The following is a 26,407-nucleotide window of genomic DNA, read 5'->3' as shown; positions in this document are numbered from 1 at the left end:
GGAGCAGCCGGGAACGGGGCGGATGTGAGACCCCCGGCCACAGGAGCCCCCCCAGGGGTGATGGAAGGGCCGGGGGGGGCCCAATAAACCCCCCAGATCAGAGCTGGAGGAACGTGTCTGGTGGTCGTGGGGTGGGATGTGGGGTGGGATGTGGGGTGGGATGTGGGGTCACTGTCCCCTTGGCCACCCCGAGCCACCCCGGGGACAAGGGGCAGTGCTTAGGGGACAGGGTGTCCCACAGGGGACACAGAGGGGTCCCATGAAGGTCCCACATGGTCCCAGTGGCTGCCCGGGGGTGTGGCAGGGGCGCGGCATCAGGGCCAACCTGTGCTCTCCCATTGGCTGGATCTGACCCAGCTGCAGCCAGCCAGCCAATCAGCACCTCCCGAACCAACTGGCCAATCAGCACTTACCAATCAGGGCAGGGCGGGAAAACATTGGCCCTCGGGAGAAGGTCACTCCCAACCAATCAGTGTCAGGCAGGGCAGGGGCTCAACCAATTGGCACACAGCACCGCGCTGGCCAATCAGAACACACCTCCAAAGCCAGCTGGCCAATCAGCACACACGGGGGGGGGCTGTGTCACCCCCCCCCCGGGACCCCCAAACCATCCATGGAAGTGCCCCCTGGGGGTCCCCACAACAGGTGACGCCCGGGGGGGTCCCCAGCACCCCAAATCCAGCAGGGAATGTGGGGGGACACAGGGGACACCCCCCACTTCCCCCCAGCCACCGTGGGGCAGCAGGACCTGGGTGAAGAGAGAGCACCCGGAGACCCCCAGGAGTGGGGTTCAAGTCCCTGTTTGGTTGCTGCCACCCCTCTTTTTTGGGGGTCCAAGGATCCACTGCAAGGATCAGGGCCCCACAGGAGGAGGGGGTGCCCCCAAAACCAGCTGCAGGGGGGAAGTGGGGAAGTGGAGCCTTCCACTCCCAGAGCAGGCACAGCCAGGTTGGGGCATTCACAGATTTTTAATTTAGTTCTTTTCCTTGGGACAAAAAAAAAAAAAAAAAAAAAAAAAAAAAAAGAAACAAAACAAAACCCAAAAAAAAGAAATAAAATAAAAAGGCATCAAAAGCCCCCGATTTCAGGTTTGGGGGTACAGAGACCCCCACGCTGCCTCCCCCCACCCCTGTAGTGTTTGAGGGTGCAAACCCCCCCAAAACCCAGGACAGCTCTCCCCCCCCACCCTAAACCTACAGGGAAGGCACCTCATGGGGGGTCTCCGTGGGTGGGGGACACCCCGGGGAGGGGGGGACCCCCCAAAGTGGGGGCTGGGGAAGGCTCCCCCTGGGCAGGGGGAGAAGGGGACCCCGATTGCTCTCTACATATATATAATATACACCTATAGAACAGGCTGGGGGGGGAGTCTGGCCCCTCCCGTACCCCAAAAGCACCCGAACTCCTGGGGGCGGACGGGAAGAAAAGTGGGGAGGGGGGGGGGAGACCAAGGCCAGCCTCGGGCTCACCCCGGGGACCCCCCACCCTGGGGGTGGCCGTGCCCCCCACCCCAGGGTGCTGGGGAGGCGGGTGGGATGAGGGACCCCCCCCGTTCCAGCCCGGCTCTGGGGGGGCTGTGTTGGCTCCCGCTCCCCAAGGTCAGTTTGGGTGGGCTAAGGCAAAGCCCGGCCGGCGCGGGGACAGCGGGCGCTTAAGACAGACACGGAAGGGGGGGGGGTGTCCTGGCCTTCATCCCCCCCATCCCGCCGCTCCTCCTCCTCGCTGGGCTCAGAAAATATCCGGGCACAGGCTCCAGTCCTGCTTTTCCTTGCTCTCCCAGTACCCCCCCTTGTAGACGTGCGCCAGCTCCTGCGTCACCGGGTCCTTCTTCCGCTCGAACCACAGCGGTTTGTAGGGATCGCAGGGGGTCCCTGGGGGGCACAGAGGGGGTGAGGGCCCGGGGGCCACCCGGGGGGGGCTCCGGAGAGGGGGGGACATCCCTTCCTTACCGTCCTCGGAGGCGCGGGCGGCCTCGGCCTCGCGGCGCTTGCGGGAGAGCCGCTGCTTCTCCTCCAGCCGCTGCTTCTCGGCGTTGGCCTCGTCCCAGCGCCCGTTCTCCATGAGCCGCTGGTCAGGGCGCCGCCGGCTGTCCGTGGGAGCCGTCCCGCTCTCCGGGGCGTTCAGGGTCAGCGCCAGCTCCGAGAAGTAGTACATGTTCTCCGCGTACTTCCTGCGGCACGGGAGGGAGGGGGAATTCAGCGCCGGCCCCGCGTCCCTCCGCTCCTGGGAGACGCCTCATCCCGCATTCCCGACTCACGGGAGCGGGTTCCGCTTCCACAGCAGCACCCGGCTGTCCTCGGACTCGTGGGCTCGGGGCCGGGCCTCGGCTCCGTTGTCCCCCGTTCCCAGCTGGACTTTGTAGCAATCCATCTTCTCGTCCCACGTGCCCAGCAGGACAAAGTGCACCTTCCCCGAGGGGTCCGTCACCTCCCCGGTCACCTGGAGGGAGAGGGGGTGGCACCAGTCAGGACACAGGCACCCCGGGATGTCCCGCGCTTCCCTGTTTTCCCTACCTTCCTCGCCACGTCCCGGGAGAAGTAGCTGTAAGGGACAAACTTGAGGTTGCACTTGTCACCCGTCTTGTGGTTGACGATCTCGATCTCACCCGACTGCAGAGGCAAGGTGACAGTCAGACACACCCACACCCTGCTCCCAAGGGATCCATACAGGACCAGGGCGCTCCCATACCCGTGATTTCCCACCTGGTCTATCCACAGCTTCCCCACGATGATGTTGTGCACGGTGGTGGTCACCTTCTTCCACGTGTAGTGGTTGCCGGACGAGTGGAAGACGCAGTGGATGGTACCTGAGGGTGGGGCACAAGCTGTGTCGGGAACCACGCCCGGAGCCTTGGGCGTCTCCCAAAATCCCAGGATGCTCACCTAGAGGCATGATGGAGAGGTATTTCCCTCGGAATTTGCTGGTGATCTTGATTTCCTGGCGGAGTGTCCAGCCGTGCTTGGAGTCGGCGTGGTGGGCAGCGGCCGGGGGGTGGTGGCTCACCTGGACAGGGATTGGGAACAGCTCAGTGCTGGCCATCCCAAGGGAATAAGAGAGGCCGGGAGGGCGGGGCTGGCCACACCTGCTCGCAGAGGGAGCGGTATCCGCTCTCCTCCAGCCGATCCAGCTCGAAGGTCTCCCCCAGGAGCGGGTTGAAGGGTTTGCTGGTGCGGAAGACGGTGGTGGAGTAGGAGGAGACGGTGAAGGCGGCCACGTAGCACAGCTGCTCCAGGGAATTTTCGCACTTGGCCGCCCGGTCCAGGAGCTCGTGGTACTCCAGGTCCTCTGTCAGCCGCTGGAGCATCGACAGTGGCTCGTTGAAGTTCACCTGCAAGGCAGAAAGGGGTCAAAAAAGGGGCTTTTTGGGGAGCCCCGAGCCCACCCGCCGGATGTATCCGCGCTCACCGGCATGGGAATTTTGGATAACTCCTTCCCGATGCAGTTCTTCATGATGCTCCAGAGGTTGAGGCTGTAGTTGGGTTTGTAGGGAATGCGGGTTCTCTTCTCCTTCTTGGTGTCCTCAACCTGGTGCTTGTACTGGGCAGGGGGGAGACAAGGGCTGTTCCATCACTGTGACCCCCCAAAACCCCTCTGTGGGAATTAGGGTACTCACAGCCCAGCCCTGTTCCCCTCGAGGGCTGTTTCATCACTGTGACCCCCCAAAACCCCTCTGTGGGAATTAGGGTACTCACAGCCCAGCCCTGTTCCCCTCGAGAGCTGTTCCATCACTGTGACCCCCCAGAACTCCCCCGTGGGAATTCGGGGACCCCCAGCCCAGCCCTGTTCCCGCCCCAAAGCCATAAACCCCCGTGCCACCTGCTCATCCAGGCTGATGTCGCTGCTGGTGCCGCTGATGTTGCTCCCAGTTCTCCTGGAAAGGGTGGAAAACAGGGTGATCACTTCCAAGGAGGTGCAGGCAGTGGGGCCCCCCCAGAGCCCCCCAGAACTCACTTGTGGCCCATCATGTCGGGCATGGGGAAGATCTCGGGGGCGTCAAAGAACTCGTTGTTGTCGTCGTCCTCGTCGCTCATGTCACCTTTGGAGGGGCAGCACAGATCTGGGAAGGGGACAGTGCTGTTAAGGAAGGGACATCGCTCCCAGTTTCCCCACCAGTGAGACACTGGGAGGCCCCTGTCACCAGCAGGCAGGGGTCACACAGGCAAGGCTCAGATGAGCCACTTTAGAGCCAGTTTTAAGTGCCAAAATCCCTTGGGTACACAAGGTGACAGGGGACAGACCCAGCCCTTGGGATCAGGGGACTGAGGGAAGCTGAGCCTGGCTCGGGAAAGCAGCTGGGGAACACCTGGCTTGTCCCATCCTGCCTTTGCCAGAGGGGTCACACACCACCCCGGCAACCCCACAGGGTGTCAGAGGGAGCCGGTTTGGAGCGTGCCATCGGTGCCAAAATCCCTTGGCTGCACAGGTGACGCGGGACAGACCCACCCCCTGGGATCAGCAGAGCGAGGGAAGCTCAGGGAAAGCAGCCTCGTCCCATCCCACCTTTCCCGGAGCCGCCGGTGCCGGGCGTGCCGGCAGGGAGCACCGTGGCCCCCCGGAACGCCCTTTCCAGGTGGTTGTGCTGCTTTGCCAGCTGCTCCAGCGTCTCCTCCAGCCGGATCCGCTGATCCCTCTCCTGCTGCAGCGACTTCTGCCACTTCTTCCCGTGCGTCTGCGCCAGCAGCATGAAATCCCTGCAGGCCTGCGGGGACAAAACCGAACCCAAACACGAGTGCCCGCCAGTTCTCCGGGTGGTTTTCCCGCCTGTTCCCCCCAGGGAAGGCAGCCTCACGTTGATCATGGCGTTGGAGGTGATGCGGAAGAGCGTGGCCCGCTCGTTGACCTGCTTGATCTTGTCGGTGCTCTCGGGGGGCAGGCGCAGGGCCTCGAGCTCGCTGAGCGAGCGCTGCAGGGCCGTGCCGTGCTTGGCGATCAGGTCGTTGCAGGTGCTCAGGTCCTCCACCTTGCTGGACAGAATCCGCAGCGTGTTCTGCAGCTCCGTCTTGTCCGTCTGCGACACCGACTCGTCGCCGGAGTCGTCTGAGGGAACGGGGAAGGGATGGGAACCGCGGGTCGGGATGCGGCGGGGGGAGATTGTCCCGTACGCCCGGCTCTGAGCGCCCGCCGCACCGGGGGGCGATGGGGGGGCTGCCAAGGGGAGCACGGGGGATCCCCAAATCCCTGAGGGTGCTGGGATCCTGCCTTAGGGCCTGCGGGGCACTGGGAACCTGATCTGGGGCCTGTGGGACCCCACCCTTGGTCTTGTGGGGAACTGGGATATTGCCTTGGGACCCTGCCCTGGGTCTTGTGGGGAACTGGGATATTGCCTTGGGATCCTCCCCTGGGTCCCATGGGGCACTGGGATCCCGATCCAGGTCCTGCAGGGCACTGGGATCCTGCCCTGGGTGCTGTGGGGCGCTGGGATTTTGTCCTGGGTCTTGTGGGGAACTGGGATCCTGCACTGGGATCCTGCACCGGGATCCTCCCCCAGGTTCTGTGGGGCACAGGGGATCATGCGCTGAGGCACCGAGATCCTGTCCTGGGTCCTGTTGGGCGCTGGGATTTCACCCTGAGGGCACTGGGAATTTGCCCTGGGGCCTGTGGGACACTGGGATTCTGCTCAGGGCACTGGGATCCTGCCCAGGGTTCCATGGAGCACTGGGATCCTGGTCTGGGTTCTGTGCAGCACTGGGGTCTTGCTCTGTGAGGAACTGGGATCCTGCACTGGGGACACTGGAATTCTACCCTGGGTCCTATGGGGCACTGGGATTTCACCTTAAGAGCACTGAGATTCTGCCTAGGGCACCAGGATCCTATCCTAGTCCTGCTGGGCACTGGGATTTCACTGTCAGGACACTGGGATCCTGCCCCCGGGTCACTGGAATCCTGTCCTGAGGGGCACCATCATCCTGCCCTGGGGACACTGGGATCCTGCCCTGGGGACACCGGGATCCTGCCCTGGGTCCTGCTGGACACTGGATTTCACCCTGAGGGTACCGCGATCCTGCCTTGAGTCCTGAGGGCACCGTGCCCCTCCTCTGGCTCCCGTGGGATCCCAGGAATGCCATACCTGACTCCTCCAGCATCTTGACAGCCTTGGCCTTGGCGAGCTCGAGGGCGGTGACCCAGCGCTGCCGCTCCACCTCGGAGCTGGCCTTCAGGTGGTAGGTCTGGGCGCCGCCGTTGGAGATGATGAAGTTGCAGGAATCCTCCACGGTGATGTTGGCCGTGGCCAGGTTGATGGTGCCCCGGCACGTGTGGCCCATCTCCGCCTTGGATCTGCGCGGGAAGCACGCGGTGAGGGAGGGAAGGGGCCGGGATCCCCGGGACGAGCCCGCGGGGGGCCGTGCAGGGGGCCCGGCATTCCCGACCCGGCGCGCGGGGCTATTAATAGGGAGGCTTTGGTGGGGCCGAGGCTGGTGGGGGGGTGGTGTCACTTTAGGGGGGGTAAATCCACAGTCTCTGGCTCCCAGGAGCGGCCTCAGGGATCCTGGAGCCTTGGGAATCCTGGTGCTTCCTGGATCCTGGCACGGGCCGGGACGAGGGTTAAGTCCCAGCCTGGCACTCCCTGTCCACGTCAGCGGGTGGCAGGGGTGACATCCAGGCGGGACACCCCCGTCCCGGTGTGTCCCCCCTCATTCCCGGCCGTGTAACCGGAGCCGGCAGCTGCCCGAGACTCCGCTTCTCCCATTAGTAACGGAGGGACACGGCCCCCCCCGGGCCGGGCTCAGATGTCCCCGAGGGAGTGGCAGTGCCGCTGCCGGGGCTTGGGGACGAGCCACGGGGCCACCGGGAAGAGGCGCTGGGACAGACAGCGGCAGCCAGGGGCTGGAAGAGGCGAGGGTGGAGACCCTCCCGACCCCCCTCAAAATACCCGCGGGGACAAGGAAATGACAGCCCCGGTGACACAGAGGTGACAACCCCGGGGCCAGGGAGGCGTGACCCGCCCTGCTGACACCGGGGAACAGCCTGACGGCCCCCTCCCCAAACTGAGCCCCGGGGAACCGAGAGGTGACAACCCCGGGGACAGGCAGGTGACACCCGCCCCCTCCCCAGCCACCCCCGGGGGACACCGACCCCTGCCCGCTGGGCGCGGGGGACACCGCCCTCCCCCCGCTCCCCTCACCCCGTGGGGGCTCAGACGGTCCCCAAGGTCACGGGGGGTCCCCGGTGCCCGGTACCTACCGGTAGTAGCTGAGCAGCCCGTTGCTGAGCACGAACCAGCGGCGCTGGTACCCCTTGATGTAGTTGGTCCACTTGAAGAGCCACCCCTCGCGGGCCGAGCCGGGACCGGCCCCGCCGCCGCCCGCACCGGCCCCGCCGCCGCCGCCTCCCGCCGCTGTGGGTGCTGTCGGCGCCGTGGGTGCCGGTGGGGCCCCGGCGCTCGCCGCCGGTGAGGGCAGGGCCGGGGCCGCGCCGGAGCCCGCGGGCAGCGCTGTGGGCCCGGGGGGCGCGGCCGGGCCGGGCCCCGCGCCCGCCGCTCGCAGCTCCGCCATCGCCGCCGCCGCCGCCGCCGCCCCGCCGCGCTGCCGTCACTCGTCCCGCCCACGCCGCCGTCCCATTGGCGGGAGCGGCGGCGGTGGGGCGCCGCGCGCGCTGCCATTGGCCAGAGAGGGCCGCCGCGCCCGTCAGTCAAGTGGCCGGCCAATCAGAGCGGGAGCGGCGCGCCGCGCGGCGTGACGGCGAGCGGTGAGTCATCCCGCCAGCCATTGGCGGAGGGGCGGGGCCTGGCGCGGCGCGCGCGGCGATTGGCTGAGGCCTCGCCACGCCCCCCCCGAGCGCCGTGGGGGGACACCCGGGGGCGCGAGTTCGAGACCTGCGGGGGGGAAAAACGAGGACAGGGAGGGGACACCCCACCGGGGACACCCCCGGGGGTGGCGGGGGCCGGAGAAGGAGCGGTCAGGCCGGCAGCAGTATACAAGTCATCTTTATTTACAATACCCTATAAAAATGTAAATTTAGAAACTTTTATTCTCATTAACCAGAACGAAAAAAAGTGGGAAGGCTGGGGGGGGGAAGGAAGGGGAGGGGGAAGAGAAAAAAAAAACCCAACAAAGCAACAACAAAACAAAAAAAAAACCAAACAAAGAAAAAAAAAAAAAGAAGAGAAAAAAAAGACAAAACAAATCAGGGAAAGACAGAAATAACAAAAAAAACAACCTAAACAGCCGAAAACACAAAAAAAAAAAAAAAGGAAGGAAAAAAAAGGAAGAGCAGAAGAAAACAAGGAAAATGAGAAGGAACAAAAAAGCAGAAAAAAAAAGCAAAAACAAAAACACAAACAAAACAAAATACGAAAAATAAATAATATAATAATAATAATATAATGCAACTTTCACTTGATCTGTCAGAGGAAGAGGAAATGAGGGGGAAGGGCTGGAGCTCCTCGGGGGGGGTTGCTGGTACCCGGGAGGAATTCGGTGTAAAATCCACATTTGGCAAATCTCTTGGTTTGTTTTTTTTTTTCTTTTAAAAGCAAACAAAAAAAAAAAAAAAAAGGTAAAATTATCCCCCAACCACCACCACCACCTTCCCGAGGAGCAGCTGGATCCACCCGGATTGGGAAGGGGACAAAGACCTGGCTGAGCCATCCCTGGAGCTGCTGGGGCTGATCCCGGGGGTGAGGGAAGGAGCTGAATTTTGGGAAGACGCAGCAAGTGTGCAAAACAGGTGTGTGACGTGTGATCACACTGGGAAAGGCCAGGAGCGGGACTGGGAAGGGCTGGAGAAGGAGCAGGGAAGGAAGGGGGAAGCCCTGGCATCCCAAGGATACGGAGCGAGGGGCTCCCCCTTTCCGGGATCCTCAGTAGTGTGAGAGTTCGGGGGAGAAGCAGCAGCTTGGGGGTGCAGAGGGACTCTGGGAATTTGGGAGCGGCAGGGAAAGGCAGCGCTTGGTGGGAAAAGAGGGGAGCAGCCAAACATCCCCCTTTTCCCACTCATCCAGGAATTTGGGGGGGCGGGATGTGCCCCTCGTGCCAGGCCGGGCGTTGGGGGGTGTGGGGTGAACCGTGTGCCCTCCATCCATCTATCCATTTATCCATCCTTCCTTCCAGCCTTCCTCTGGAACATTCCGGTGGCGGCGAGGAGCCACGGAGATCTACCGGATCCCGTGCACTAAGCTGGAATGGGGGAACAACAGCGTGGGATCAGAGATCCCCACGCTGCTCCCTCAGGGCTTTTCCCACCCCCAGCCTCTGGCTCTCCCTCTTCTGGCCGCATTCCCACGGGAAAAGGGGGCTGGACACTCACTGCAATTTGGTCTCCAGCAAGTTCAGCTTCTGCTGGTCGACGTAGCGAGAGAAGAGGGAGATCAGGTTGGAGGGGATGGACACGGGCTTGGCCAAGGCTCCCTGAGGGATCCGCAGGAGCTCCCGGGTGGCCATCAGCATCAGCTCCGTCCTGCCGGAAAAAAACGCGGGAGAAGGGAGCAGTGAGAGCTGTGGGATGTGCTGGGGGAAGCCAGGAACCCCCCAGCTCCCCTCAGGGAAGGATTCTGGCAGCTTAGAGGCCAGCTTGTCCTCCCCGAGGGATTGGGAATAGGGGGACAGTGGAGAACAGGGACTCACCACTGGTTGTCCTGGATCAGCTCCGTGTTCGTGTCCGAGCTCTGCAATTCCTCCCCCCGGCTCAGGACCAAGTACAGCAGGGACAGACCGAACTGTGGGGACACAGACAGGGGTCAGGGAGCCCCCTCCGAGTATCCCCTCCAATTCCCAATGCTGGGAATGCCGGGACAAGCAGGAGGATCCCTGGCTAGGAGGAGGAGGAGGCTGTTTGGGGCCTGAATCCACGAGGTAAGACCATGAACCACTCCTAGCCCAGGAGCGACATCTCCCACACTGTTGGAGCAGCATTCCCACCCCAAATTCCAGGCCAGGACTCTGCAGCCCGGAAGGACAGGCCCGGAAGCCGCCCGGGGCCACCTCAGACCGTTAATTAATCTGCCAGACACTCTGGTTAATTAGCAAGGAGAGAACACCAGGAACTGCACCCGGCTCTGGGAGGCTGCTTGGGAATTGCCAAGGGCAGGAAGTGATCCCAGGGGATGAGGAGTACCTTGTTTTGGAGCACAGCAGTGAGGTGCAGGTTGGTGGGAGCGGCGGCGCTCTGAGGTAGGTTCGTGAGCTGCTGCACAAGGCTGGTGACTGTTCCCAAGGGAAGGTGGTAGAGGACGTGGGAAAAGGGCCTCAACAGGCAGGGAAGCACCTGTGGAGAAAGGAGGAGAGTTGGGAGCTCCACATGCTTCCAGCTGGAACTGCTGTGGGCAATTCCCCTCACAGCTTTATCCTCAGGCAACGCTTTTTCCTTCTTAAATCATCCTGTTCCTCAGATTTCCAGGCTGTCCAAGGCCAGGCTGGACAAGGTTTGGAGCAACCTGGGCTAGTGGAAGGTGTCCCTGCCCACTGAGTGACCCTTAAGTCCCATCCCAAACCATTCCAGGATTCCATGTGCTGGCTTAGGCGGATATTGGGAAGAAATTCTTCCCTGTGAGGGTGGTGAGGCACTGGAACGCATTTCCCAGAGAAGCTGCCCCATCCCTGGAAGTGTCCAAGGCCAGGCTGGAGCAACCTGGTCTAGTGGAAGGTGTCGTGTTGGAACTGGATGAGCTTTAAGGTCCCTTCCAACCCAAACCATTCCATGATCCTATGATTTATTTCCCAGATTCCCAGGCTCCCCGAGCCCCTCTGGCACTCTCACAGGAAAGGCAGGAGCCACCAACGATGTCATATCCCACCTTCCAGGCAGGGCCAAGGAGATCCAGCTCCAAGCAGCCCCCTCACAGAGCATCTCCCAGCCTCTGGAATCTCACCTCATCCTGAGCATCCTTCTTGATGAGGAAGGGCAGGTTCCTGGCCGTGGCCATGAGCACGTCGGCCGCTTGCTCCGGGGCCAGGAACGGGAGAATCCGGGCCACGAGGCGCTTTCCTTTCCGGATGCACATGATCTGCATGAAGTGGTCGTCACTCGGCCTGAGGAAGGGGAGGAGAAAGGTGCCAAACCCTCCCCTGGGAGCATCCCAGGGTTATCCCACGGCTGGACCAGGTGGGAAACCCCCCTGCCTCAAAAAAACATCCCTGAGGAGGGAAGAACAATGCAGGAACAACATTTCTAGCCCTCACGTAAGGGAATGGAAGTTGAGGCTTTGTAACCACAGAGAGGGGAAAACAGTGAAAAAAAAAAGGAAAAACACCCCAAAAAATAGGTTATTTTGGAATAGTCAAAGAGATCCATAAAAGCTGGTTTGAGTGGCTGTGAGTTGTCAGGGAGTGTGGGAGCTCCCAAAATCCCACTCACCTGTCCTGGCCAGGCGCTTTCCCCCTCAGATTGTCGTACATGTCACAGATCTTCTGCTTCCTCTCTCCCATCAGGGCCGGCCTTTCCCCTTCCAGGCTCAGGAGGTACCGGCGTTCGTAGTCCTCCACGTCCAGGAGGAGGCTGTACGTCTGCAGGGAGCAGGGATCACCCATGGAACCGTGGAAAGGTTCGGCTCGGAAGGGACTGTAATGGTTATCTGGCTCCAGCTGGGACACCTTCCACTAGACCAGGTTGCTCCAAGCTGGCCTTGGGCGCTTCCAGGGATGGGGAAGCCACAACTTCCCTGGGAAATCCATCCCAGGGCCTCACTGCCATCACAGGGAAGAATTTCTTCCCAGTGTCCCATTTAACCCACACTCAGTCAAAGCCATTCCCTGTTGTCCATCGCTCTCCCTTGTCCTGTGGACAGGGAACCTATGGGATCTCTGCTCCACAGAGATCCAAGCAGGACCTCAGCCGCTGCCTGGAGTTCATCCATCACGGAGACCCTTCATCCCACCCCTGGCCGTGACGATCCCCCCCGCCCCAAAATCACCTTCTCGATCGTGACGAGGGTCTGTCGTCGCTTATCCCGCACCTGCTTTTCCTTCGTCTCCTGCCAGGGAGGGAAGAGGGAGTCAGGGACGTGGGAAGCATCCCCGGGGACGTGCCAGAGGGGAGGAAGGCCCAGCACTCACGTCGTCCTCGCTGCGGGACGTCACCACGGCGTCGATCATCTTCCGGGGGTTGTTGACGCTGGACACGGTGAGTTTTCCCAGCGAGCCCTCGAACTGCACTGCAGGAAGGAGGGAGCAGGGAAGCCCTGGGATCAGCCACCTCGATATCCCTGGATAACGGGAGCCCCCCGTGGCTGCCAGAGGGCTTTACCTGGTTTGTAGGTGTGTTCCAGCTTGGCCACCTGAGGGGTGATGAGTTTGGTGCGTTCCTTCTTGGGACCATCCCCGTGCACTTCCTCAGCCGCTGCCAGCTTTTCCAGCTTCTGAAAGTAATTCTGAGGCAGGGAGAGGAGAGGTTGAGAATCCTCTCCCAAAAACCCGGCCAGGAGTGATCCATCTCCCTCCTCCCAGCCTGTGCTACACATTTCACGGTGTTCCCAGCACTGTGATTTAAAGCACAGCCGAGCGCGTTTTCCTCTCTCATCCCTTGGGATGGTGGAGGTCGAGGCTCCTCCTCAGCCCTTCCTCAGTACAAGGACAGATCCGCTCTCCCTGTGAGTTTCCCGGCTCCCAGTCCTTCCCAGCACATCCCAGTTTGCCCGCCTTGCTCCGTTGGCACCATGCCGGGGCCTCCCCACCGCATCCAACCCGTCCAACGTCCGACCCTTTTGCAACAGCAGGGCTTTGCTGACTCACATCCTGCCCCAGTTCCTCTCCTCTACGGGGAACCAGCTCACCCACAGATCCCAAAAAACCTCTGCCAGCTCCGGAGGGGACGGATCCATTTGGTATAGCTCTCCCACCCCATTCAGTCTCCCACTCCAAGTGCCCATCCTAGGTGGATTTCTCTCTCCCCCTGTGGACCCTCAAACTGTCCCTCATCCACCACTTTGCTCCACCTGCTCCAAATCCGCCTCTTACCAGCCCTGTCTGGCATTCCCTATTCCTGAACTAGGAAAAAGCAGGAGCAATCTAACCCTATCCACCTTCACCTCCCCGCAGGATTCATCACCAGCACTCCCAGTCAGACCAGAGTCATCCAATCCCTGCCTACGGATCTCTGCTGAATTTCCATTTAGCACCTTCCCTGTCTGCCATTCCAGGGGTTTTATCCTCTCTCTTCTTCTTCTGACAAAGAAGAGCTGCTTTCCTGTTATCCCAAACCTCCGAATCCACGCTGCCAGTGTCCCCCAGCATCTCCAAATCCTTGGAAATCTCACCCAAGAAGAGGAGGCGGATGCTGATCCCACACTGTTCCTCCACCTTCCTGACACCCCCCCATCCAGATCCGACACACTGCAAGATCCCAATTTTCCTAAGGCTGCGAACGAGCCGGATTCTTCCCGCTCCCGGGTACCTGGTAGTAATAGTCATCCAGGTAGGGATCAGTGCTCTGCAGCTGCATCATCTGGATCTTGGACACCCAGTCCTTTTCCCGCTGCAGCATGAGGTTGGCATAGGGATCCTTACGGATCTGCTCCTGATGGCTGCTCCGGTGGCCCCCTCGGTCCCCTCCGGAGCCGTTGAGGCTCCGGTGCTGGCTGGCAGGAGAAGAAGGGCACCCGTGAGCACACCGGAGCTACAGGAAGGGACAGAGAGGGGGGGACAGGTGACCCCGGAAGCAGGACACGTCCCCGCGCCCGGCATTCCCGATCCAAGCCCCCGGCACTCACTTCCGGCTCTGCTGCTGCCGCTGGTGCAGGAGCCGCCGGTGCTGCGGGTGCAGGTGGGTCGTGTCCGGCCGGAACATCTGCGGCCTGGGAAGAGCAGGAAGAGTCAGGGATGGGCACCGGGAGCCGGGAAGCGGCCGGGAAAGGGACGGCACCGACCTCAGGTGGGATCCGGGGCCCGGAGGGTGCGGGAGCTGCGAGGGGGGCGGAGCGGGGGGAGCCCCGAAAAAGGCACGGAACCCTCCGGCCGGAGGCATCATCTGCCCGACTCTGCCCTGGAGAAGCTTGGGATTCACGGAGGGGAGGGGGCTCCCAACCAGGCCGGGCACCCGGGCAAACTGGCTGGGGGACATTCGGCCGGCCTGGCGGGGAGAGAGAGAGCCTGGAGTCAGCCGGGGGGGAATTCGGAGGGAAGAGAGCCATGGAGAGCCAAATCCTGGAGATTCCGCCCATGGAGGGGCTGGAGAAACACAGGAAGGGGCTTTACCTGGGCTCCTCCAAGCAGCTGGGCCCTCTGCAGGTGGGTGAGGACGGGAGAGACGCTGTGGGGGAACGGGTGGCCCAGGAGGGAGGAGTTCTGAGGAAAGATGTGGGAAGAGGGACTCTGGTCACAGACGGGACAAGGAAGGTGTGCCAGGCAGGCCAGGCTCCAGGGAGCAGGGATGAGCCACAGGAATGGGGCATTGGGGGATTTGGGGGGTGGAGCTGGAAGTCAATCCCCAAAAAAAGAGGGTGAGGAGGGGCTGGATACCGGAACGTTGCAGAGCTGGTTGGGGGACATCCTCTCTCCGTAGGGAGCGGGGTAGCGCTGCTGCATGGTAGCTCGGATGTGGACAGGCTTGGGACACAGAATCTGGGAAGAGGGAAGCGGCACAGTCACTCCCTGGGAAAGCATCCTGCAGCCCCTGGAGCCACGGGAAGCGGGGAGGTACCTGCTGGTTGAAGTTGGGGATGGCGGCCTGTTTCGGGGGGGTGCCGATGGGGACGGCCCGCACCGGGGGGCTCCCGATGATGGGGGACGAGGAGCGCCGGGGCAGCGCCCGCTCCGAGGGGTCCCGCTCCTCTTCCCGAGCCTGTGGAGGCCGCTGGGGCAGAGCGTAATCCAGCACGGACACCGACGGCATCTCCTGCCAGGGGAACACCCCCCGGGATCACACACTGGCACAGGGGGCACGGACACTGTGTCCCATCACGTCCCTCCTCCTGCCAGCTCTCCGTGTCCCACCGCGCTTTCCTGGGATCTCCCAGGGATCCCAATAGCCCCGTTCGGGATGACAGGGTGTGGGGTGGGAATTCTGTTGTCACTTCCCAGCCTGAGACAGGGCTGGGAGAGGGTTGGTCAGGCAGCACTTCAAAGCCTGACTGTTAATTAAACCACAAGACAAAAATCCTTTGCCTCGAGGCACAAACATTCCCAAATCCTGCCACGAGCCCTGACATCCCTCAGATGTCACCAGGGATCCCGGAGCAGCCACAACACCCCATCCCGTCCCACCCCATCTCTCCAAGAGGTGATGACTATGAGGGTCCTCAACGAGCCACACCCCATCCACCCGGATGCAGCGGGAGGAAAGTGGGACGCTCCACTATCCCAAGCAGAGCTGGAAGCGCTTCCCAAGCTCATCTTATCCCACCCACCCCACCGCCACAGGGTTCTGGGTGGGGGGACACACTGGGTGAAGCCCCCCCGTACCTGAGTGAGGAGCGGCCCCCGGATGCGCCGCAGCACGGCCGAGCTGTCCCAGATGCTGGAATTCAGCGCTCCGGGCTGCTGGGGAGCGCACGGAGAGTCAGGACGGGGCAGTGGGATCCAGCCCCGCGCCCCCCACCCCACCCCAGGACCCCCCAAGCCCACCTGGGTGGGCCCCCTGGTGTGCACGGCCTGCATGATGGCCGGGTCCTCCAGGTCGCCCTCGATGACGAGGCGCGTGAGCCGCTCGGCCAGCGCGTCCTCGGGATCACCCAGCACGTCCCCGTCATTCCCGGCCGAACCGTCCGCGTCCCGGCTCGGCACCCCCTTGTCCTCCAGCTCCGCCAGCCGCTCGTGGGCCTCCTGCCAGTCGTCATCTGAGGGGACACACCACAGGGGTTTGGGGGGGTCGCACGCACGGGGCCTCACTGGGGGGGTCACACGAGGGGATTTTGGGGTCACACTGGGTGGGGTAGGGGGGGTGTCACATACAGACAGGATATGGGGGTCACACCAGGGGGATTTGGGGGTCACACCAAGGGGGCTGGGGGTCACACCCTGGGGGTCTCACCGACAGCCCCGGCCCCAAAGGTGTCATCGTTGAACTGATCGATGTCCTCATCCTCCTCCCCCAGGGCCTGGAAGGCGTCCTCGTCCTCGTCCAGTGGGCAGTCCTCCAGGGACTGGCACGGCCAGGAACCAGCAACGGGCTCAGCAGTGGCTTCTCATCCCAAGGGATGGCCACGCCAAGGGGAAACCCCCCTGCCCGGCCTCTTACACCACCCCAGTGACCGCCCAGCCCGTCAGACCCCCCCCAGCCCCATTACACATCCCTAGTAAGCCCTCCAGCCCATTATACCTCCCCACTGATCCCCCTCAGCCTGTTAGACCCCCCCAGCCCCATTACACACCCCTGGTGAGCCCCCCAGCCCATTACACTGCCCCAGTGACCCCCCAGCCCGTTACAGCCCCCCCAGCCCCATTACACATCGCTGGTGAGCCCCTCAGCTCATTACACCTCTCCACTGACCCCCCCCAGCCCAATAGACCCCCTCAGCCCCATTACACATCCCTGGTGAGCCCCCCAACCCATTACACCGCCCCAGTAACCTCCCCAACCCATTACAGCCCCCCAGCCCCATTACACATCCCTGGTGAGCCCCCCAGCCCATTACACCTCCCCACTGACTCCCCTCAGCCCCATTACACATCCCCGGTGAGCCCCCCAGCCCATTACACCGCCCCAGTGACCCTCCACCCCGTTACAGCCCCCACAGCCCTTAATAACTCCCCAATGACCCCCCCAGCCCATTCTATCTCCCCAGTGGCCCACCCCGGCCCGTTATACGTCCCCGGTGTCCCCCCCCCAACCCGTTATATCACCCCGGCGACCCCTCCCAGCCCCTCATACCCCGCCGCCGAGCCCACTGTGCCCCCCCAGTGCCCCCCCATATCACACCGCCCCAGTGACCCCTCCCAGCCCGTCGTACCAACACGGTGACCCCCCCAGCCCGTTAGATCACTCCGGTGACCCCTCTCAGCCCGTTTCACACCCCCAGCGCCCCCCTCCGCCCCCTCACACCTCCCTCACGACCTCCGCATCCCCTCAACCCCCCTCCCCATTACACACCGCCGCTGCCCCCCCGGCCCGTTACATTCCGGCCGTGCCCTCCCCCGCCGCGGTTCTCCCGCACGCCTCGCCTCCCCCCGTCCCCCCCATCCCCGCGGTGCCCCCCGGTGCCCCCCCCCCGCTCACCGGGTACCGGAACATGGCGGCGCCGGCGCCCCCCGCCCGCAGGCCCCGCGCCGCCCCACCAGGCCCCGCGCCCCGCCGCGCATGCGCCGCCGCGGGCGCAGCCGCATGACGTCACCCGCCGGCACCGCCCCTCGCGCCCCGCCCGCCGGAGCGCGAGGGGGCGTGGTCTGTGCTAGCCACGCCCCCCGTGGCTCGCAGGGTGTTCGTGTCTCTTAAAGGGGCCGTCGGCTCTGTCACACACGTGTCACCTCAGTGCGCACCCAGTGCCCCCACGGGTCACCTCATACAGCCAGTGTGCCCCCGGCCGTGTCACACACGTGTCACCTCACACACAGTCAGTGTGCCCCCGGCTGTGTCACCTCGTACACAGCCAGTGTGCCCCCGGCTGTGTCACACACGTGTCACCTCACACACAGCCAGTGTGCCCCCGGCTGTGTCACACACGTGTCACCTCACACACAGCCAGTGTGCCCCCGGCTGTGTCCCCCCCCGGCCCCGTCCCGTGTCCTCAGACGTGTCCCCCAGGTGTCACCTCACACACAGCCAGTGTTCCCCGGGATGTGTTCCCCCCCAGCTGTGACGCCCTGTCCACAGCCATGTCCCCTCACCCTTGTCCCCTGTCCCCAGCTGTGTCCCCTGTCCCCTGCCACGCCCCTCAGTTGTGTCCCCTATCTGCAGCCATGTCCCCAAGCTGTCCCCTATGCCCCGCCACGTCCCCTGTCCCCGGCTGTCCCCCCGGATGTGACCCCCTATCCCCCACCCGTGTCCCCTCTGCCCAGTCCTGTCCCCAGTCACGTTCCCCGGTTGTGCCCGGTATCCACAGCCGTGTCCCCCGCTGCGTCCCCAGCCATGTCCCCTATTCCCAGACATGTCCTGTCTCCAGCTGTGTCCCCCCAGCTGTCACCTGTGTCCGTAGCTGTGTCCCCAGTTGTGTCCCTATCCCTACGCATGTGCCCCCAACCGTGTCCCCAGCCCTGTTCTCTGTCCCCAACTGTGTCCCCGTCCCCAGCTGTGTCCCTACTCCTACGTCCCCCCAGCCGTGTCCCCAGCCGTGTCCCCTCTTCCCAGCCACGTCCGTCCTTCCCAGCTCTGTCCCCCGGCTGCGTCCCTATTCCTCCCCACGTCTGCTCATCCGTGTCCCCAAGCCATGTCCCCTGTCCCCAGCCGTGTCCCCCGCCGTGTCCCCTGTCCCCAGCCGTCCTCCCGCCGCCGCCACCCGTGGCGAGGGATGGATGACACGTCGTCGCCGCCGCGTGACCCCCGTGGGGACCGACTTCCTCAGCGCCTCCAAACCGGGGCCACCCCACATCCCTGCCCCACCTCTCCGTCACCTCCCCGGGGCGACCCGGGGGCCACCCCCAGCTGTCGCCTGTGGCGTGTCCGGTGTCCCCGGGTGTCCCAGGTGAGGGGCGGCTCCTCCCCGTCCCTCCCCTCGGCGCCTTCCCCGCGCCCGTCACCGAGGATTAGCGCAGGGACAGCCCCGGGCTCGGGGACAGGGGACGGGGCCACCCGCCACCTCGCCTGGATGTAGGAGGCCTGGCCGAGCGGTGACACCGAGGGTGACACCCCCATCCCGGCGGTGGGCGACGACGGGGACCCCCCCGCGCCCCCCCAGCCCTCGGGGGCACCATGAAGGACCGGCTGGAGCAGCTCAAGGCGGTGAGAGAGGGACCCCCGCGGACAGGGGACACCTCGTGGGGTCCCCAGGGCTCGCTGGAATGGGAGACCGGCTCCCCAGGACCCCACCCCATAACGGGTGGGGGCGTCACGGGGAGGGAGGACCCCAAAACCCGAGCCCGCGGCGGGTGGGGACATCACGGGGGGGGTGACAGTGAGATGCCGTCCCGCGGTGCCTGGGGGCGTCACGGGGATGGGGGTCCCCAAGACCCCACCCCATCATGGATGGGGGCGTCACGGAGATGGGGGACCCCAACACCCGAGTCCACGGTGGGTGGGGACACCGTGGGACGGGTGTCACCGAGGTGCCACCCCGCGGTGTGTGGGGGCGTCAGGAGGGTCCCCAAGACCCCTTTCCACGGTCAGTGGGAGGTCCTGAGCCCCCCCAGCAATGGGGTGTCATGTGAGAGGGACAGGGGGGGCCAGCCCTGTGCGGTTTGGGGGTACATCGAGTATTTTGGGGTGACATCAGCCCCCTCGACAAATCCCGTGTCCCCCCCCCCTCCACCGTGGGGTGCAAAGAGGGGACACCAACACCCACCCAGGCCATGGGGGGCGGGACTGAATTTGGGGTGCCCGGGGGTGCCAGCACCCCATCCTGCCCCTCGCATTCCCGCCACCATCGCCGCTTCCTCATCCCTTTTCCCGCCCGGCCGTGGGGCTCCACTTCCCCCCTTCCCCGGGGGGCTCCCCTCGCTCCCCAGCGCCGGCTCCCCACGGGTTGTGGGGGTCCCAGGAGCCCCCCGAGTCGCGCCCCCGGCCCCCCGCCGTGGCAGGGAGGCTTGGCAGGGATTTACCGGGATTACGGAGCCATCAGATAAAGCCCTCGGGGGGGAGCGAAGGGATTAATTTTATTTTTACTCCAGCGGGCGTGAGGGGGGCGGGGGGTGGTCCATTCCCGGGGGTCGGGCCCCCTCCCCAGGACACCCCGACAGCACCCCCGGGGTGCTGGCGGAGCCGAGGGGGGCGAGGGGAGGCGGAGGGGCTGGGATTGGGATTTTGGGATGGGGTGGAGCTGGGGGCGCTCGGGTGGGCGGCCAGGCGTGACACCAGGGCGAGGGGCACCGGCCACCTCTGTGCCCCCCAGGGCTGCTCGCGCGGGGCCACGTTTGGGGCCACAAACCTCGTCCCAACCCCATCCCGCCGCCGTTCCCGTCCCCTCCCTCCAGCCAAGCCCAGCAATCCCTTAATTCCCGGCCAGATGTGAGTGGAGCTCGGCCCCCCCCCTTCCCGCTGCAGATGTCCCTCCCCCCCCCGTGCCACCACATCCCCGTGGCTGCTTCCCCCTGTCCCCCGGCCCCCCGGGGGGGTCCCTGGGGGCGCTGGCGGGGCGGGGGTCACCCCCGGGCGCTGTGTCCCACAGAAGCAGGACGCGGATGACGACGCGGAGGAGCTGGAGATCGCCGTGGACAACACGGCCTTCATGGATGAGTTCTTCTCGGAGGTGAGGGAGGGCTGGGAGTGGGGCTGGGGGGCGCAGGGCTGCCTCCTAACCACCCCCACCCCCCCCAAAATCCTTCCTGGCGTGTCCAGATCGAGGAGACCCGGCAGAACATCGACAAGATCTCGGAGAACGTGGAGGAAGCAAAGAAGCTCTACAGCCTCATCCTCTCAGCGCCCATCCCGGAGCAGAGTGAGTGTGCTGACAGTGTCCCCAAGAGTCCCCTGGGTCACAGGGAGCCTTCCTGGGGACATTCCTCACCTCCACGGTCCCGCAGAGACCAAAGATGACCTGGAGCAGCTGACGGCGGAGATCAAGAAGATGGCCAACAGCGTCCGCAACAAGCTGAAGAGTGAGTGGCCCTGGGTGTCCCCGTCCCCACGGCCGTGCTGGGGACACTGGGACCGCGGGGTCTGGCAGCGGGGAAGGTCCCTGACGGGTTGGAATCCGGCTCTTTCCAGGTATGGAGAGGAACATCGAGCAGGACGAGGCGCGATCCTCCGCCGACCTCCGGATACGCAAATCCCAGGTGAGCTCCGGGCCCTGGGAGCCGCTGCTGGGGCTGTCCCCATCCCGTGTCCCCAGGTCCTGAGTGCCCTGTGCCACTCTGTCCCCTGTGGGCTGGGCATGTGGCATGGCCAGGTGTCCCCAAGCCTCCATTCCCTGACCCCATCCAGCGTCCCCAGGTCCTGAGTGCTCCCACGGGCTGGGGATGTGGCACATCCTGGTGTCCCCAAGTCTCCTGTCTCTGTTCCCAGCAGCACCCAGTTCTCCCAGGTTTCTTGTTCCTCTGCCCTGTCCCCAGCACTCTGTCCTGTCCCCCTCGGGCTGGGACATGCCACATCCTCGGTGTCCTGTGTCTCATGTCACTGTCCCCACCCCAAGAGCTTCCTCCTGTCCCAAGGCTGGGGACGTGCCATGCCCAGGTTGTCACCGGTCTGACTCCCTGTCCCCATCCCCAGCAGCCAGTCCTGTCCCCTGGGGTTGGGACATGCCACGTCTGGAGTGACCCCATCCCCGTGTCCCCGTCCCCAGGGGTCGGGGAGGCACCGTGCCTGGTGTGACCCCATCCCCGTGTCCCTGTCCCCAGGGGTTGGGGAGGCACCGTGCCTGGCGTGTCCCCATCCCCGTGTCCCTGTCCCCAGGGGTTGGGGAGGCACCGTGCCTGGCGTGTCCCCATCCCCGTGTCCCTGTCCCCGTCCCCAGCACTCGGTCCTGTCCCGCAAGTTCGTGGATGTCATGACCAAGTACAACGAGGCGCAGGTGGATTTCCGGGAGCGCAGCAAGGGCCGGATCCAGCGGCAGCTGGAGATCAGTGAGCGACCGTGACCCCCAGGGGGGTGGGGGGCATTTGGGAAGGGGAGTGGGGCTGTTCCCTACGGACCCTGTCCCTTCTGGGAAGTGGCTGTGGGAGTCAGGCCATACAGACCCCGACGTTTTGGAAAAGTGGGAGGAGCAGGACACTGGGGACCAAACCCCTTTTGTAAAGTAGGAGGAGCCAGTCCTTACAGACCACGCCCCATGGTAAAAGGGGGTGAGGTCCGCCCCAAAAGACCCACCCTTTTGGTGAAGGAGGTGGAGCCAGGCCCTACAAACCCCTCCTCTTGGGCAAAGTGGGGTCTGTCAGGCCCCTGAAGACCCCCCTCCTCTGGTAAAGTGGGTGGGACCAGAGCAAACAGACCCCACCCCTCCGGGGAATAGGGTGGGGCACTTCATACAAGCCCCACCCCTTTGGGATAGTGGGTGGAGCCAGGCCCTAAGTCACTCATCATTTTGGCAATGTGGGTGGAGCCAGCCCCACACAGATCCCACCCATCGCCCAAAAAATGGGTGTGGCCCAGCCCCACCCCTTCCCGCGTTCCCGCAGCCGGCAAGAACACGACAGATGAGGAGCTGGAGGAGATGCTGGAGAGCGGGAACCCCTCCATCTTCACCTCGGGGGTGAGCCGGGGGACACGGGGGGGGGATGGCAGAGGGGGTGACAGGGCCAGGTTCCCCCCCCCCACTGACATTCCCCCCCCTTGGCCCCTGTTTGCAGATCATGGACTCGCAGATCTCGAAGCAGGCGCTGAGCGAGATCGAGGGGCGGCACAAGGACATCGTGCGCCTGGAGAGCAGCATCAAGGAGCTCCACGACATGTTCGTGGACATCGCCATGCTCGTGGAGAACCAGGCACGGGGAGGGGGGCACGGCCACCAGCAGGGACCTGGGGGCACGGGGACAAACGGGGACCCGGGCACAGGGACACAAGGAGAAGCAGGGACCGGTGTATGGGGTCACAGGGACGAGCAGGGACCTGGGCGTGGGATCAGCGGGGCCCAGCAGGGACCCCCGTGTGGGGACGAGCAGGGAGTTGTGCCCAGGGATGAGCAGGGACACATGGGGGGACTCACGGGGTCACAGGGACAAGCAGGGAGGGGCCTGGGTATGGGGTTAACAGGGCTGAGCAGGGACCTGGGCATGGGGTCACAGGGACAAGGCAGGGACCTGGGCAGGGGGTCATGGGGATGAGCAGGGACCTGTGCATGGGGATGAGCAGGGACAAACAGGGACCTGTGTGTGGGATCACGGGGAAGAGCAGGGACACACACACAGTGTCATGGGGATGAGCAGGGACCTGGGCATGGGGATGAGCAGGGACAAACAGGGACCTGTGCGTGGGATCACGGGGAAGAGCAGGGACACACACACACAGTGTCATGAGGATGAGCAGGGACCTGGGCATGGGGTCACAAGGACGAGCTGCCACCTGTGTACGGGGTCATGGGGACGAGCAGGGACCTGTTCAGAGATGAGCAGGGACCTGGGCCTGGGGACAAGTGGGGACAAGCAGGGACCTGTCCAGTGGGTCACAGGGATGAGCAGGGACAAGCAGGGACCTGTGCATGGGGCCATGGGATTGAGCAGGGACAAACACTGGGGCGAGGCATGCAGGGTGGGTGGGTGCCAGCACCCCTGGGTGCTCTCAGTGTCCCCTCCCCCCGGTGCTCCGTAGGGATCCATGATCGACCGCATCGAGAACAACATGGACCAGTCCGTGGGATTTGTGGAGAGGGCCGTGGCTGACACCAAAAAGGCTGTGAAGTACCAAAGTGAGGCCAGGAGGGTGAGATGGACCGACGGCCCCGGTGTCCCCCGGTGTCCCCTCCATAGCCCACAGTGTCCCCAGGGCACCCTCGGTGTCCCCCTCCGGCCCTAAGTGTGCCTGCCCATCTCCCAGTGTTCCCAGCATCTCTCCGTATCCTCCAGCAGCCCTGAGACCCCCTTGTCCCCCCCAGCCACCCTTTGTCCCCCCCAGCCACCCTCGTTCCCTCAGCCACCTCTTGTCCCCCCCAGACACCCCCAGTGCTCCCCCAGCTGTCCCCAGTGACTCCCACCTCCCCCCAGTGACCCCAGCTGGTCCCCCTCCCCCCTTTGCCACCTCCATGGGGGGTGGGCAGCTCTGTCCCTCTCTGTCCCCCCCTCAGGTGTGATGAGCTGGGGAGGGCTCAGCCCCTCCTGCTCTGTCCCGGGGCTCTGCAGCATCTCTGGCTCTTCAGGACCCCCCGGTGCCCCCTTCTGGTGTCCTCCCACGTGGCACAGGTGTCACCACCCCTGTGTCCCCCCTGTCCCCCCCAGAAGCTGCTGGTTTTGGTGGTGGTGGCCGTGCTCTTGTTGGGGATAGTCGCCCTCATCATCGGACTCTCAGTGGGGCTGCCCACGAAATAGCCCCAGAGAGGGGGGTCTGTAAGTGTTGGGGGGCAGGGGACCCCCCCCGTGGGGACACAGAGTCCCGGGGGGCAGCAGGGACTGCTGGGGTGGTCCCACCATCAGCTCCTGCTCAGGGGGGCCCCGGTGCTTTGGGGCTGTCACGGGGCTGGGGGTGGTTTTGGGTCTGTGGTGCTCGGGGGCCCTGCATTCCTTGGGGGTCTGCAGCGCTCAGGGCTCTGCTGTGCTTGGGGTCTGTGGTGCTCGGGGGTCTTTGTTTCCCGGGGGCCTGCAGCGCTCAGGGGTCTCTGGAACTCGGGGGTCCCTGTTGCTGGGGGGGGTCTGTGCCGTTTGGGGGGCCCGCGTTCCTCGGGGGGCTCAGGACACGTTGCTCGGGGGTCTGTGGCGCTCGGGGCTCTGCCGGTGTTTGAGGGGCTGCAGCCTCAGGGCTCCGAGTGGCTCGGGGGTCTGCTCTGCTCGGGGGTCCCTGCTGCTCGGCCCTGCGGTGCCGGGGGCTCTGGAGGTCGGCTCCGTGCTCCCCACATCCCTCCCTCCCCACAGCTCCCCGCTGCACCCCCTCGTCCCATTCCCTTCCAGCCTCTCCAGCCGGGAGCTGACATCCCGCCTCTCCCTCCTCCAGACGCTCCCGACCATCCCAGCGGTGTCACCTCCCGGCTGGATCCTCCCCGGCACCGATCCCGCCCGCTTCCCTCCCTGCCTTTCCCGGACCTGCTCCCCTCACCCTCCGTGTCCCGCTTCCCACCGCTGGCTCCGGCTCGGCACCGCCGCCTTTCCCTCCACGGAGCGTCCCGTCTCAGTTCCCCGCCGATCCCTGGGATCCTCCCCATGGGAAAGGGAGGGGACACCGCGACACCGCGGGGACGTGGCCGCTGGTGCCAGCGCGGGGTGACAAGGAGCTGGATCCGAGGGCTGGACGCTCGTCCCGGTGGCACGCGGGATGGGAATGGGGACAGTGGCCGGCGCCGCGGCGACCGTGGACATTTTAGTTCCCAATTCCAATAAAATCCCGGCTGATCCCTGCCCTGTGCCTCCTCTCCCTGCTGTCACCGCGGACACCCAAAGCCACCAGCCCGGCTCCGGGGGTGCCCGGGGGTCTGGGGGCTGTGACGGCCCCGTTTTTGTAGGAGATGAGGGGGGCTGTGGGGCTGGGGACACCCCAAACCCCCCGGGCTCTGCCCGGAGTGTCCCCCCCGCCCAAGTGTTTGGGTAAGTCACAGTTTGGTCACCTGTGCCAGGGGGACACACCGGCACTGTCACCTCCCTGTGCTACATGCAAGCAGCTCACACCTGCCCTGCCACCTCCCCTGTCCCCTCCCAGCCCATCCTTGTCCTTTATCCCCCTCCCCAGCCCCATTCCTAGTACCTGTCCCTTGCCCTCCTTCCCCAACCCCGTCCCTTGTCCCCAGCCCCATTCCTTTTTCCTTGTTCCCATTCCCATCCCCGTCCTTGTCCCTCTCCCAATCTGTCCCCCTCCCATCCCTGTCCTTGTTCCTTGTCCTCCTCCCCAGCCCCATTCCTTATCCCTTATCCCCGTCCCCAGCCCCATCCTTGTCCCCTGTCCCCCTTCCCAGCCCCATCCTTGTCCCTTGACCCCCCTGCCCGGCCTGTCCTTGTCCCGTCCCCTTCCCCATTCCTTGTCCCTTATGCCCCTGCCCATCCCTGTCCCCGTCCCCTCCGGTGTGTCCCCCCCGTGTCCCTGGCTCACATTCCCTGTCTCCCTGAGCAGAAGAAGATCATGATCATGTTGTGCTGCATCATCCTGGCCATCATCCTGGCCTCCAGCATCGGGAGCATCTTCGCCTGAGCCCCCCTCCCGCTGCCCTCCAGGTGACCGGGACAGGGACAGCGGGTGGCACGGGGGGTCCCCGCCTTCCCCAATCCCAGGGGAGCGGCTTTGGGCCTCGGTGGGGTTTGATCCAGGTGGGATTCGCCCCCTCGGGTGTCGGGGAGGGATTGGGAGCCACGTCCCTTTCCTTGGCGTCACCTCTTGTCCCTGTCACAGGTGGCTCTTCCCCCTCCTGCCCCCCGCCCGGATGATCCACGGGAGAGACCCCGGCCTGCCAAGCCCCTGGTCCCTGGAGCCCCGAGGACACCCCGACACGTCCCTGGAGGAGTGGAGCCCCCCTGCCATGCTCCCCCGGTTCCCAGCTCCTCATCCTGCTCTCCTCGGGTGATGGCCGGTGGCACGGAGCGGCCGGAGGGGCCGTGTCCCTCTCCGGGGGGCACACGGGGGCTCTGCCTTGCTGGGATGGCCGGAGGAGCCTCTTCCCTGCGCTCGGAGCTCCTTGGATGTGCAGCCACCCACGCCAGAGCCTTCCTCCTCAATAAAGAGCTCACCCACACTCTGCCTCCTGCCTCAAATCCCGCCCCATTTACCTCCAGCGTGGTCCCAGTTCTGTGTTTCCAGCTCCAAAACCCATGTCAGGATAAAGAGCCTTGTGTCTCAAACCACTGAATCCTCCAGGATGCTCCAAGTTACATGATTCCACCTCCAAAAC

General features: G+C 64.4%; 3 protein-coding genes across 6 annotated transcripts; 1 reads left to right on the top strand and 2 right to left on the bottom strand.

The window, feature by feature from the left end:
* Positions 1 to 1,725: 1,725 nt before the first annotated feature.
* LOC113997655 (oxysterol binding protein) lies at positions 1,726 to 7,493 on the bottom strand. Its single transcript, XM_027739675.2, has 13 exons — positions 7,180 to 7,493; positions 6,065 to 6,273; positions 4,787 to 5,034; positions 4,498 to 4,696; positions 3,949 to 4,054; positions 3,814 to 3,868; positions 3,403 to 3,534; positions 3,080 to 3,325; positions 2,880 to 3,000; positions 2,700 to 2,803; positions 2,511 to 2,606; positions 2,255 to 2,436; positions 1,726 to 2,167 (listed from the first exon to the last, which is right to left on the bottom strand). Exons 1-13 carry the CDS (start codon positions 7,488 to 7,490, stop codon positions 1,726 to 1,728), a joined length of 2,451 nt encoding a protein of 816 aa, XP_027595476.1. The 5' UTR covers positions 7,491 to 7,493.
* Positions 7,494 to 8,508: 1,015 nt separating this feature from the next.
* Positions 8,509 to 17,123, bottom strand: PATL1 (PAT1 homolog 1, processing body mRNA decay factor). Of its 3 annotated transcripts, none has more exons than XM_027739687.2 (19): positions 17,083 to 17,123; positions 15,898 to 16,009; positions 15,492 to 15,703; positions 15,330 to 15,407; positions 14,569 to 14,763; positions 14,388 to 14,489; positions 14,124 to 14,213; positions 13,796 to 13,998; positions 13,640 to 13,723; positions 13,324 to 13,507; positions 12,178 to 12,301; positions 11,988 to 12,085; positions 11,846 to 11,905; positions 11,290 to 11,438; positions 10,805 to 10,964; positions 10,051 to 10,200; positions 9,561 to 9,652; positions 9,244 to 9,393; positions 8,509 to 9,113 (listed from the first exon to the last, which is right to left on the bottom strand). In XM_027739687.2, exons 1-19 carry the CDS (start codon positions 17,095 to 17,097, stop codon positions 9,092 to 9,094), a joined length of 2,280 nt encoding a protein of 759 aa, XP_027595488.2. In that variant the 5' UTR covers positions 17,098 to 17,123; the 3' UTR covers positions 8,509 to 9,091. The 3 variants fall into 3 exon arrangements, with proteins under 3 accessions (XP_027595488.2, XP_039245164.1, XP_027595486.2); XM_039389230.1 differs by having other exon boundaries at positions 15,330 to 15,404; XM_027739685.2 differs by having other exon boundaries at positions 13,640 to 13,998.
* Positions 17,124 to 18,559: 1,436 nt separating this feature from the next.
* STX3 (syntaxin 3) lies at positions 18,560 to 26,251 on the top strand. Of its 2 annotated transcripts, XM_027739668.2 has the most exons (11): positions 18,560 to 18,741; positions 20,123 to 20,203; positions 20,293 to 20,392; positions 20,478 to 20,552; positions 20,662 to 20,729; positions 21,407 to 21,515; positions 22,068 to 22,141; positions 22,239 to 22,373; positions 23,197 to 23,307; positions 25,636 to 25,736; positions 25,912 to 26,251. In XM_027739668.2, the coding sequence occupies exons 1-10, from the start codon at positions 18,712 to 18,714 to the stop codon at positions 25,711 to 25,713; spliced, it is 861 nt and encodes a 286-aa protein (XP_027595469.1). In that variant the 5' UTR covers positions 18,560 to 18,711; the 3' UTR covers positions 25,714 to 25,736; positions 25,912 to 26,251. The 2 variants fall into 2 exon arrangements, with proteins under 2 accessions (XP_027595469.1, XP_027595467.1); XM_027739666.2 differs by lacking the exons at positions 25,636 to 25,736; positions 25,912 to 26,251 and adding an exon at positions 23,820 to 23,909.
* Positions 26,252 to 26,407: the final 156 nt, after the last annotated feature.

This window comes from Pipra filicauda, unplaced genomic scaffold (assembly GCF_003945595.2).
Source record: "Pipra filicauda isolate LSUMZ 115617 unplaced genomic scaffold, ASM394559v2 scaffold719_size241573_pilon, whole genome shotgun sequence".
Lineage (NCBI taxonomy): Eukaryota > Metazoa > Chordata > Aves > Passeriformes > Pipridae > Pipra > Pipra filicauda.
Note: the sequence above shows the minus strand (reverse complement) of the source record. Positions and strands in the feature narration are given on the sequence as shown.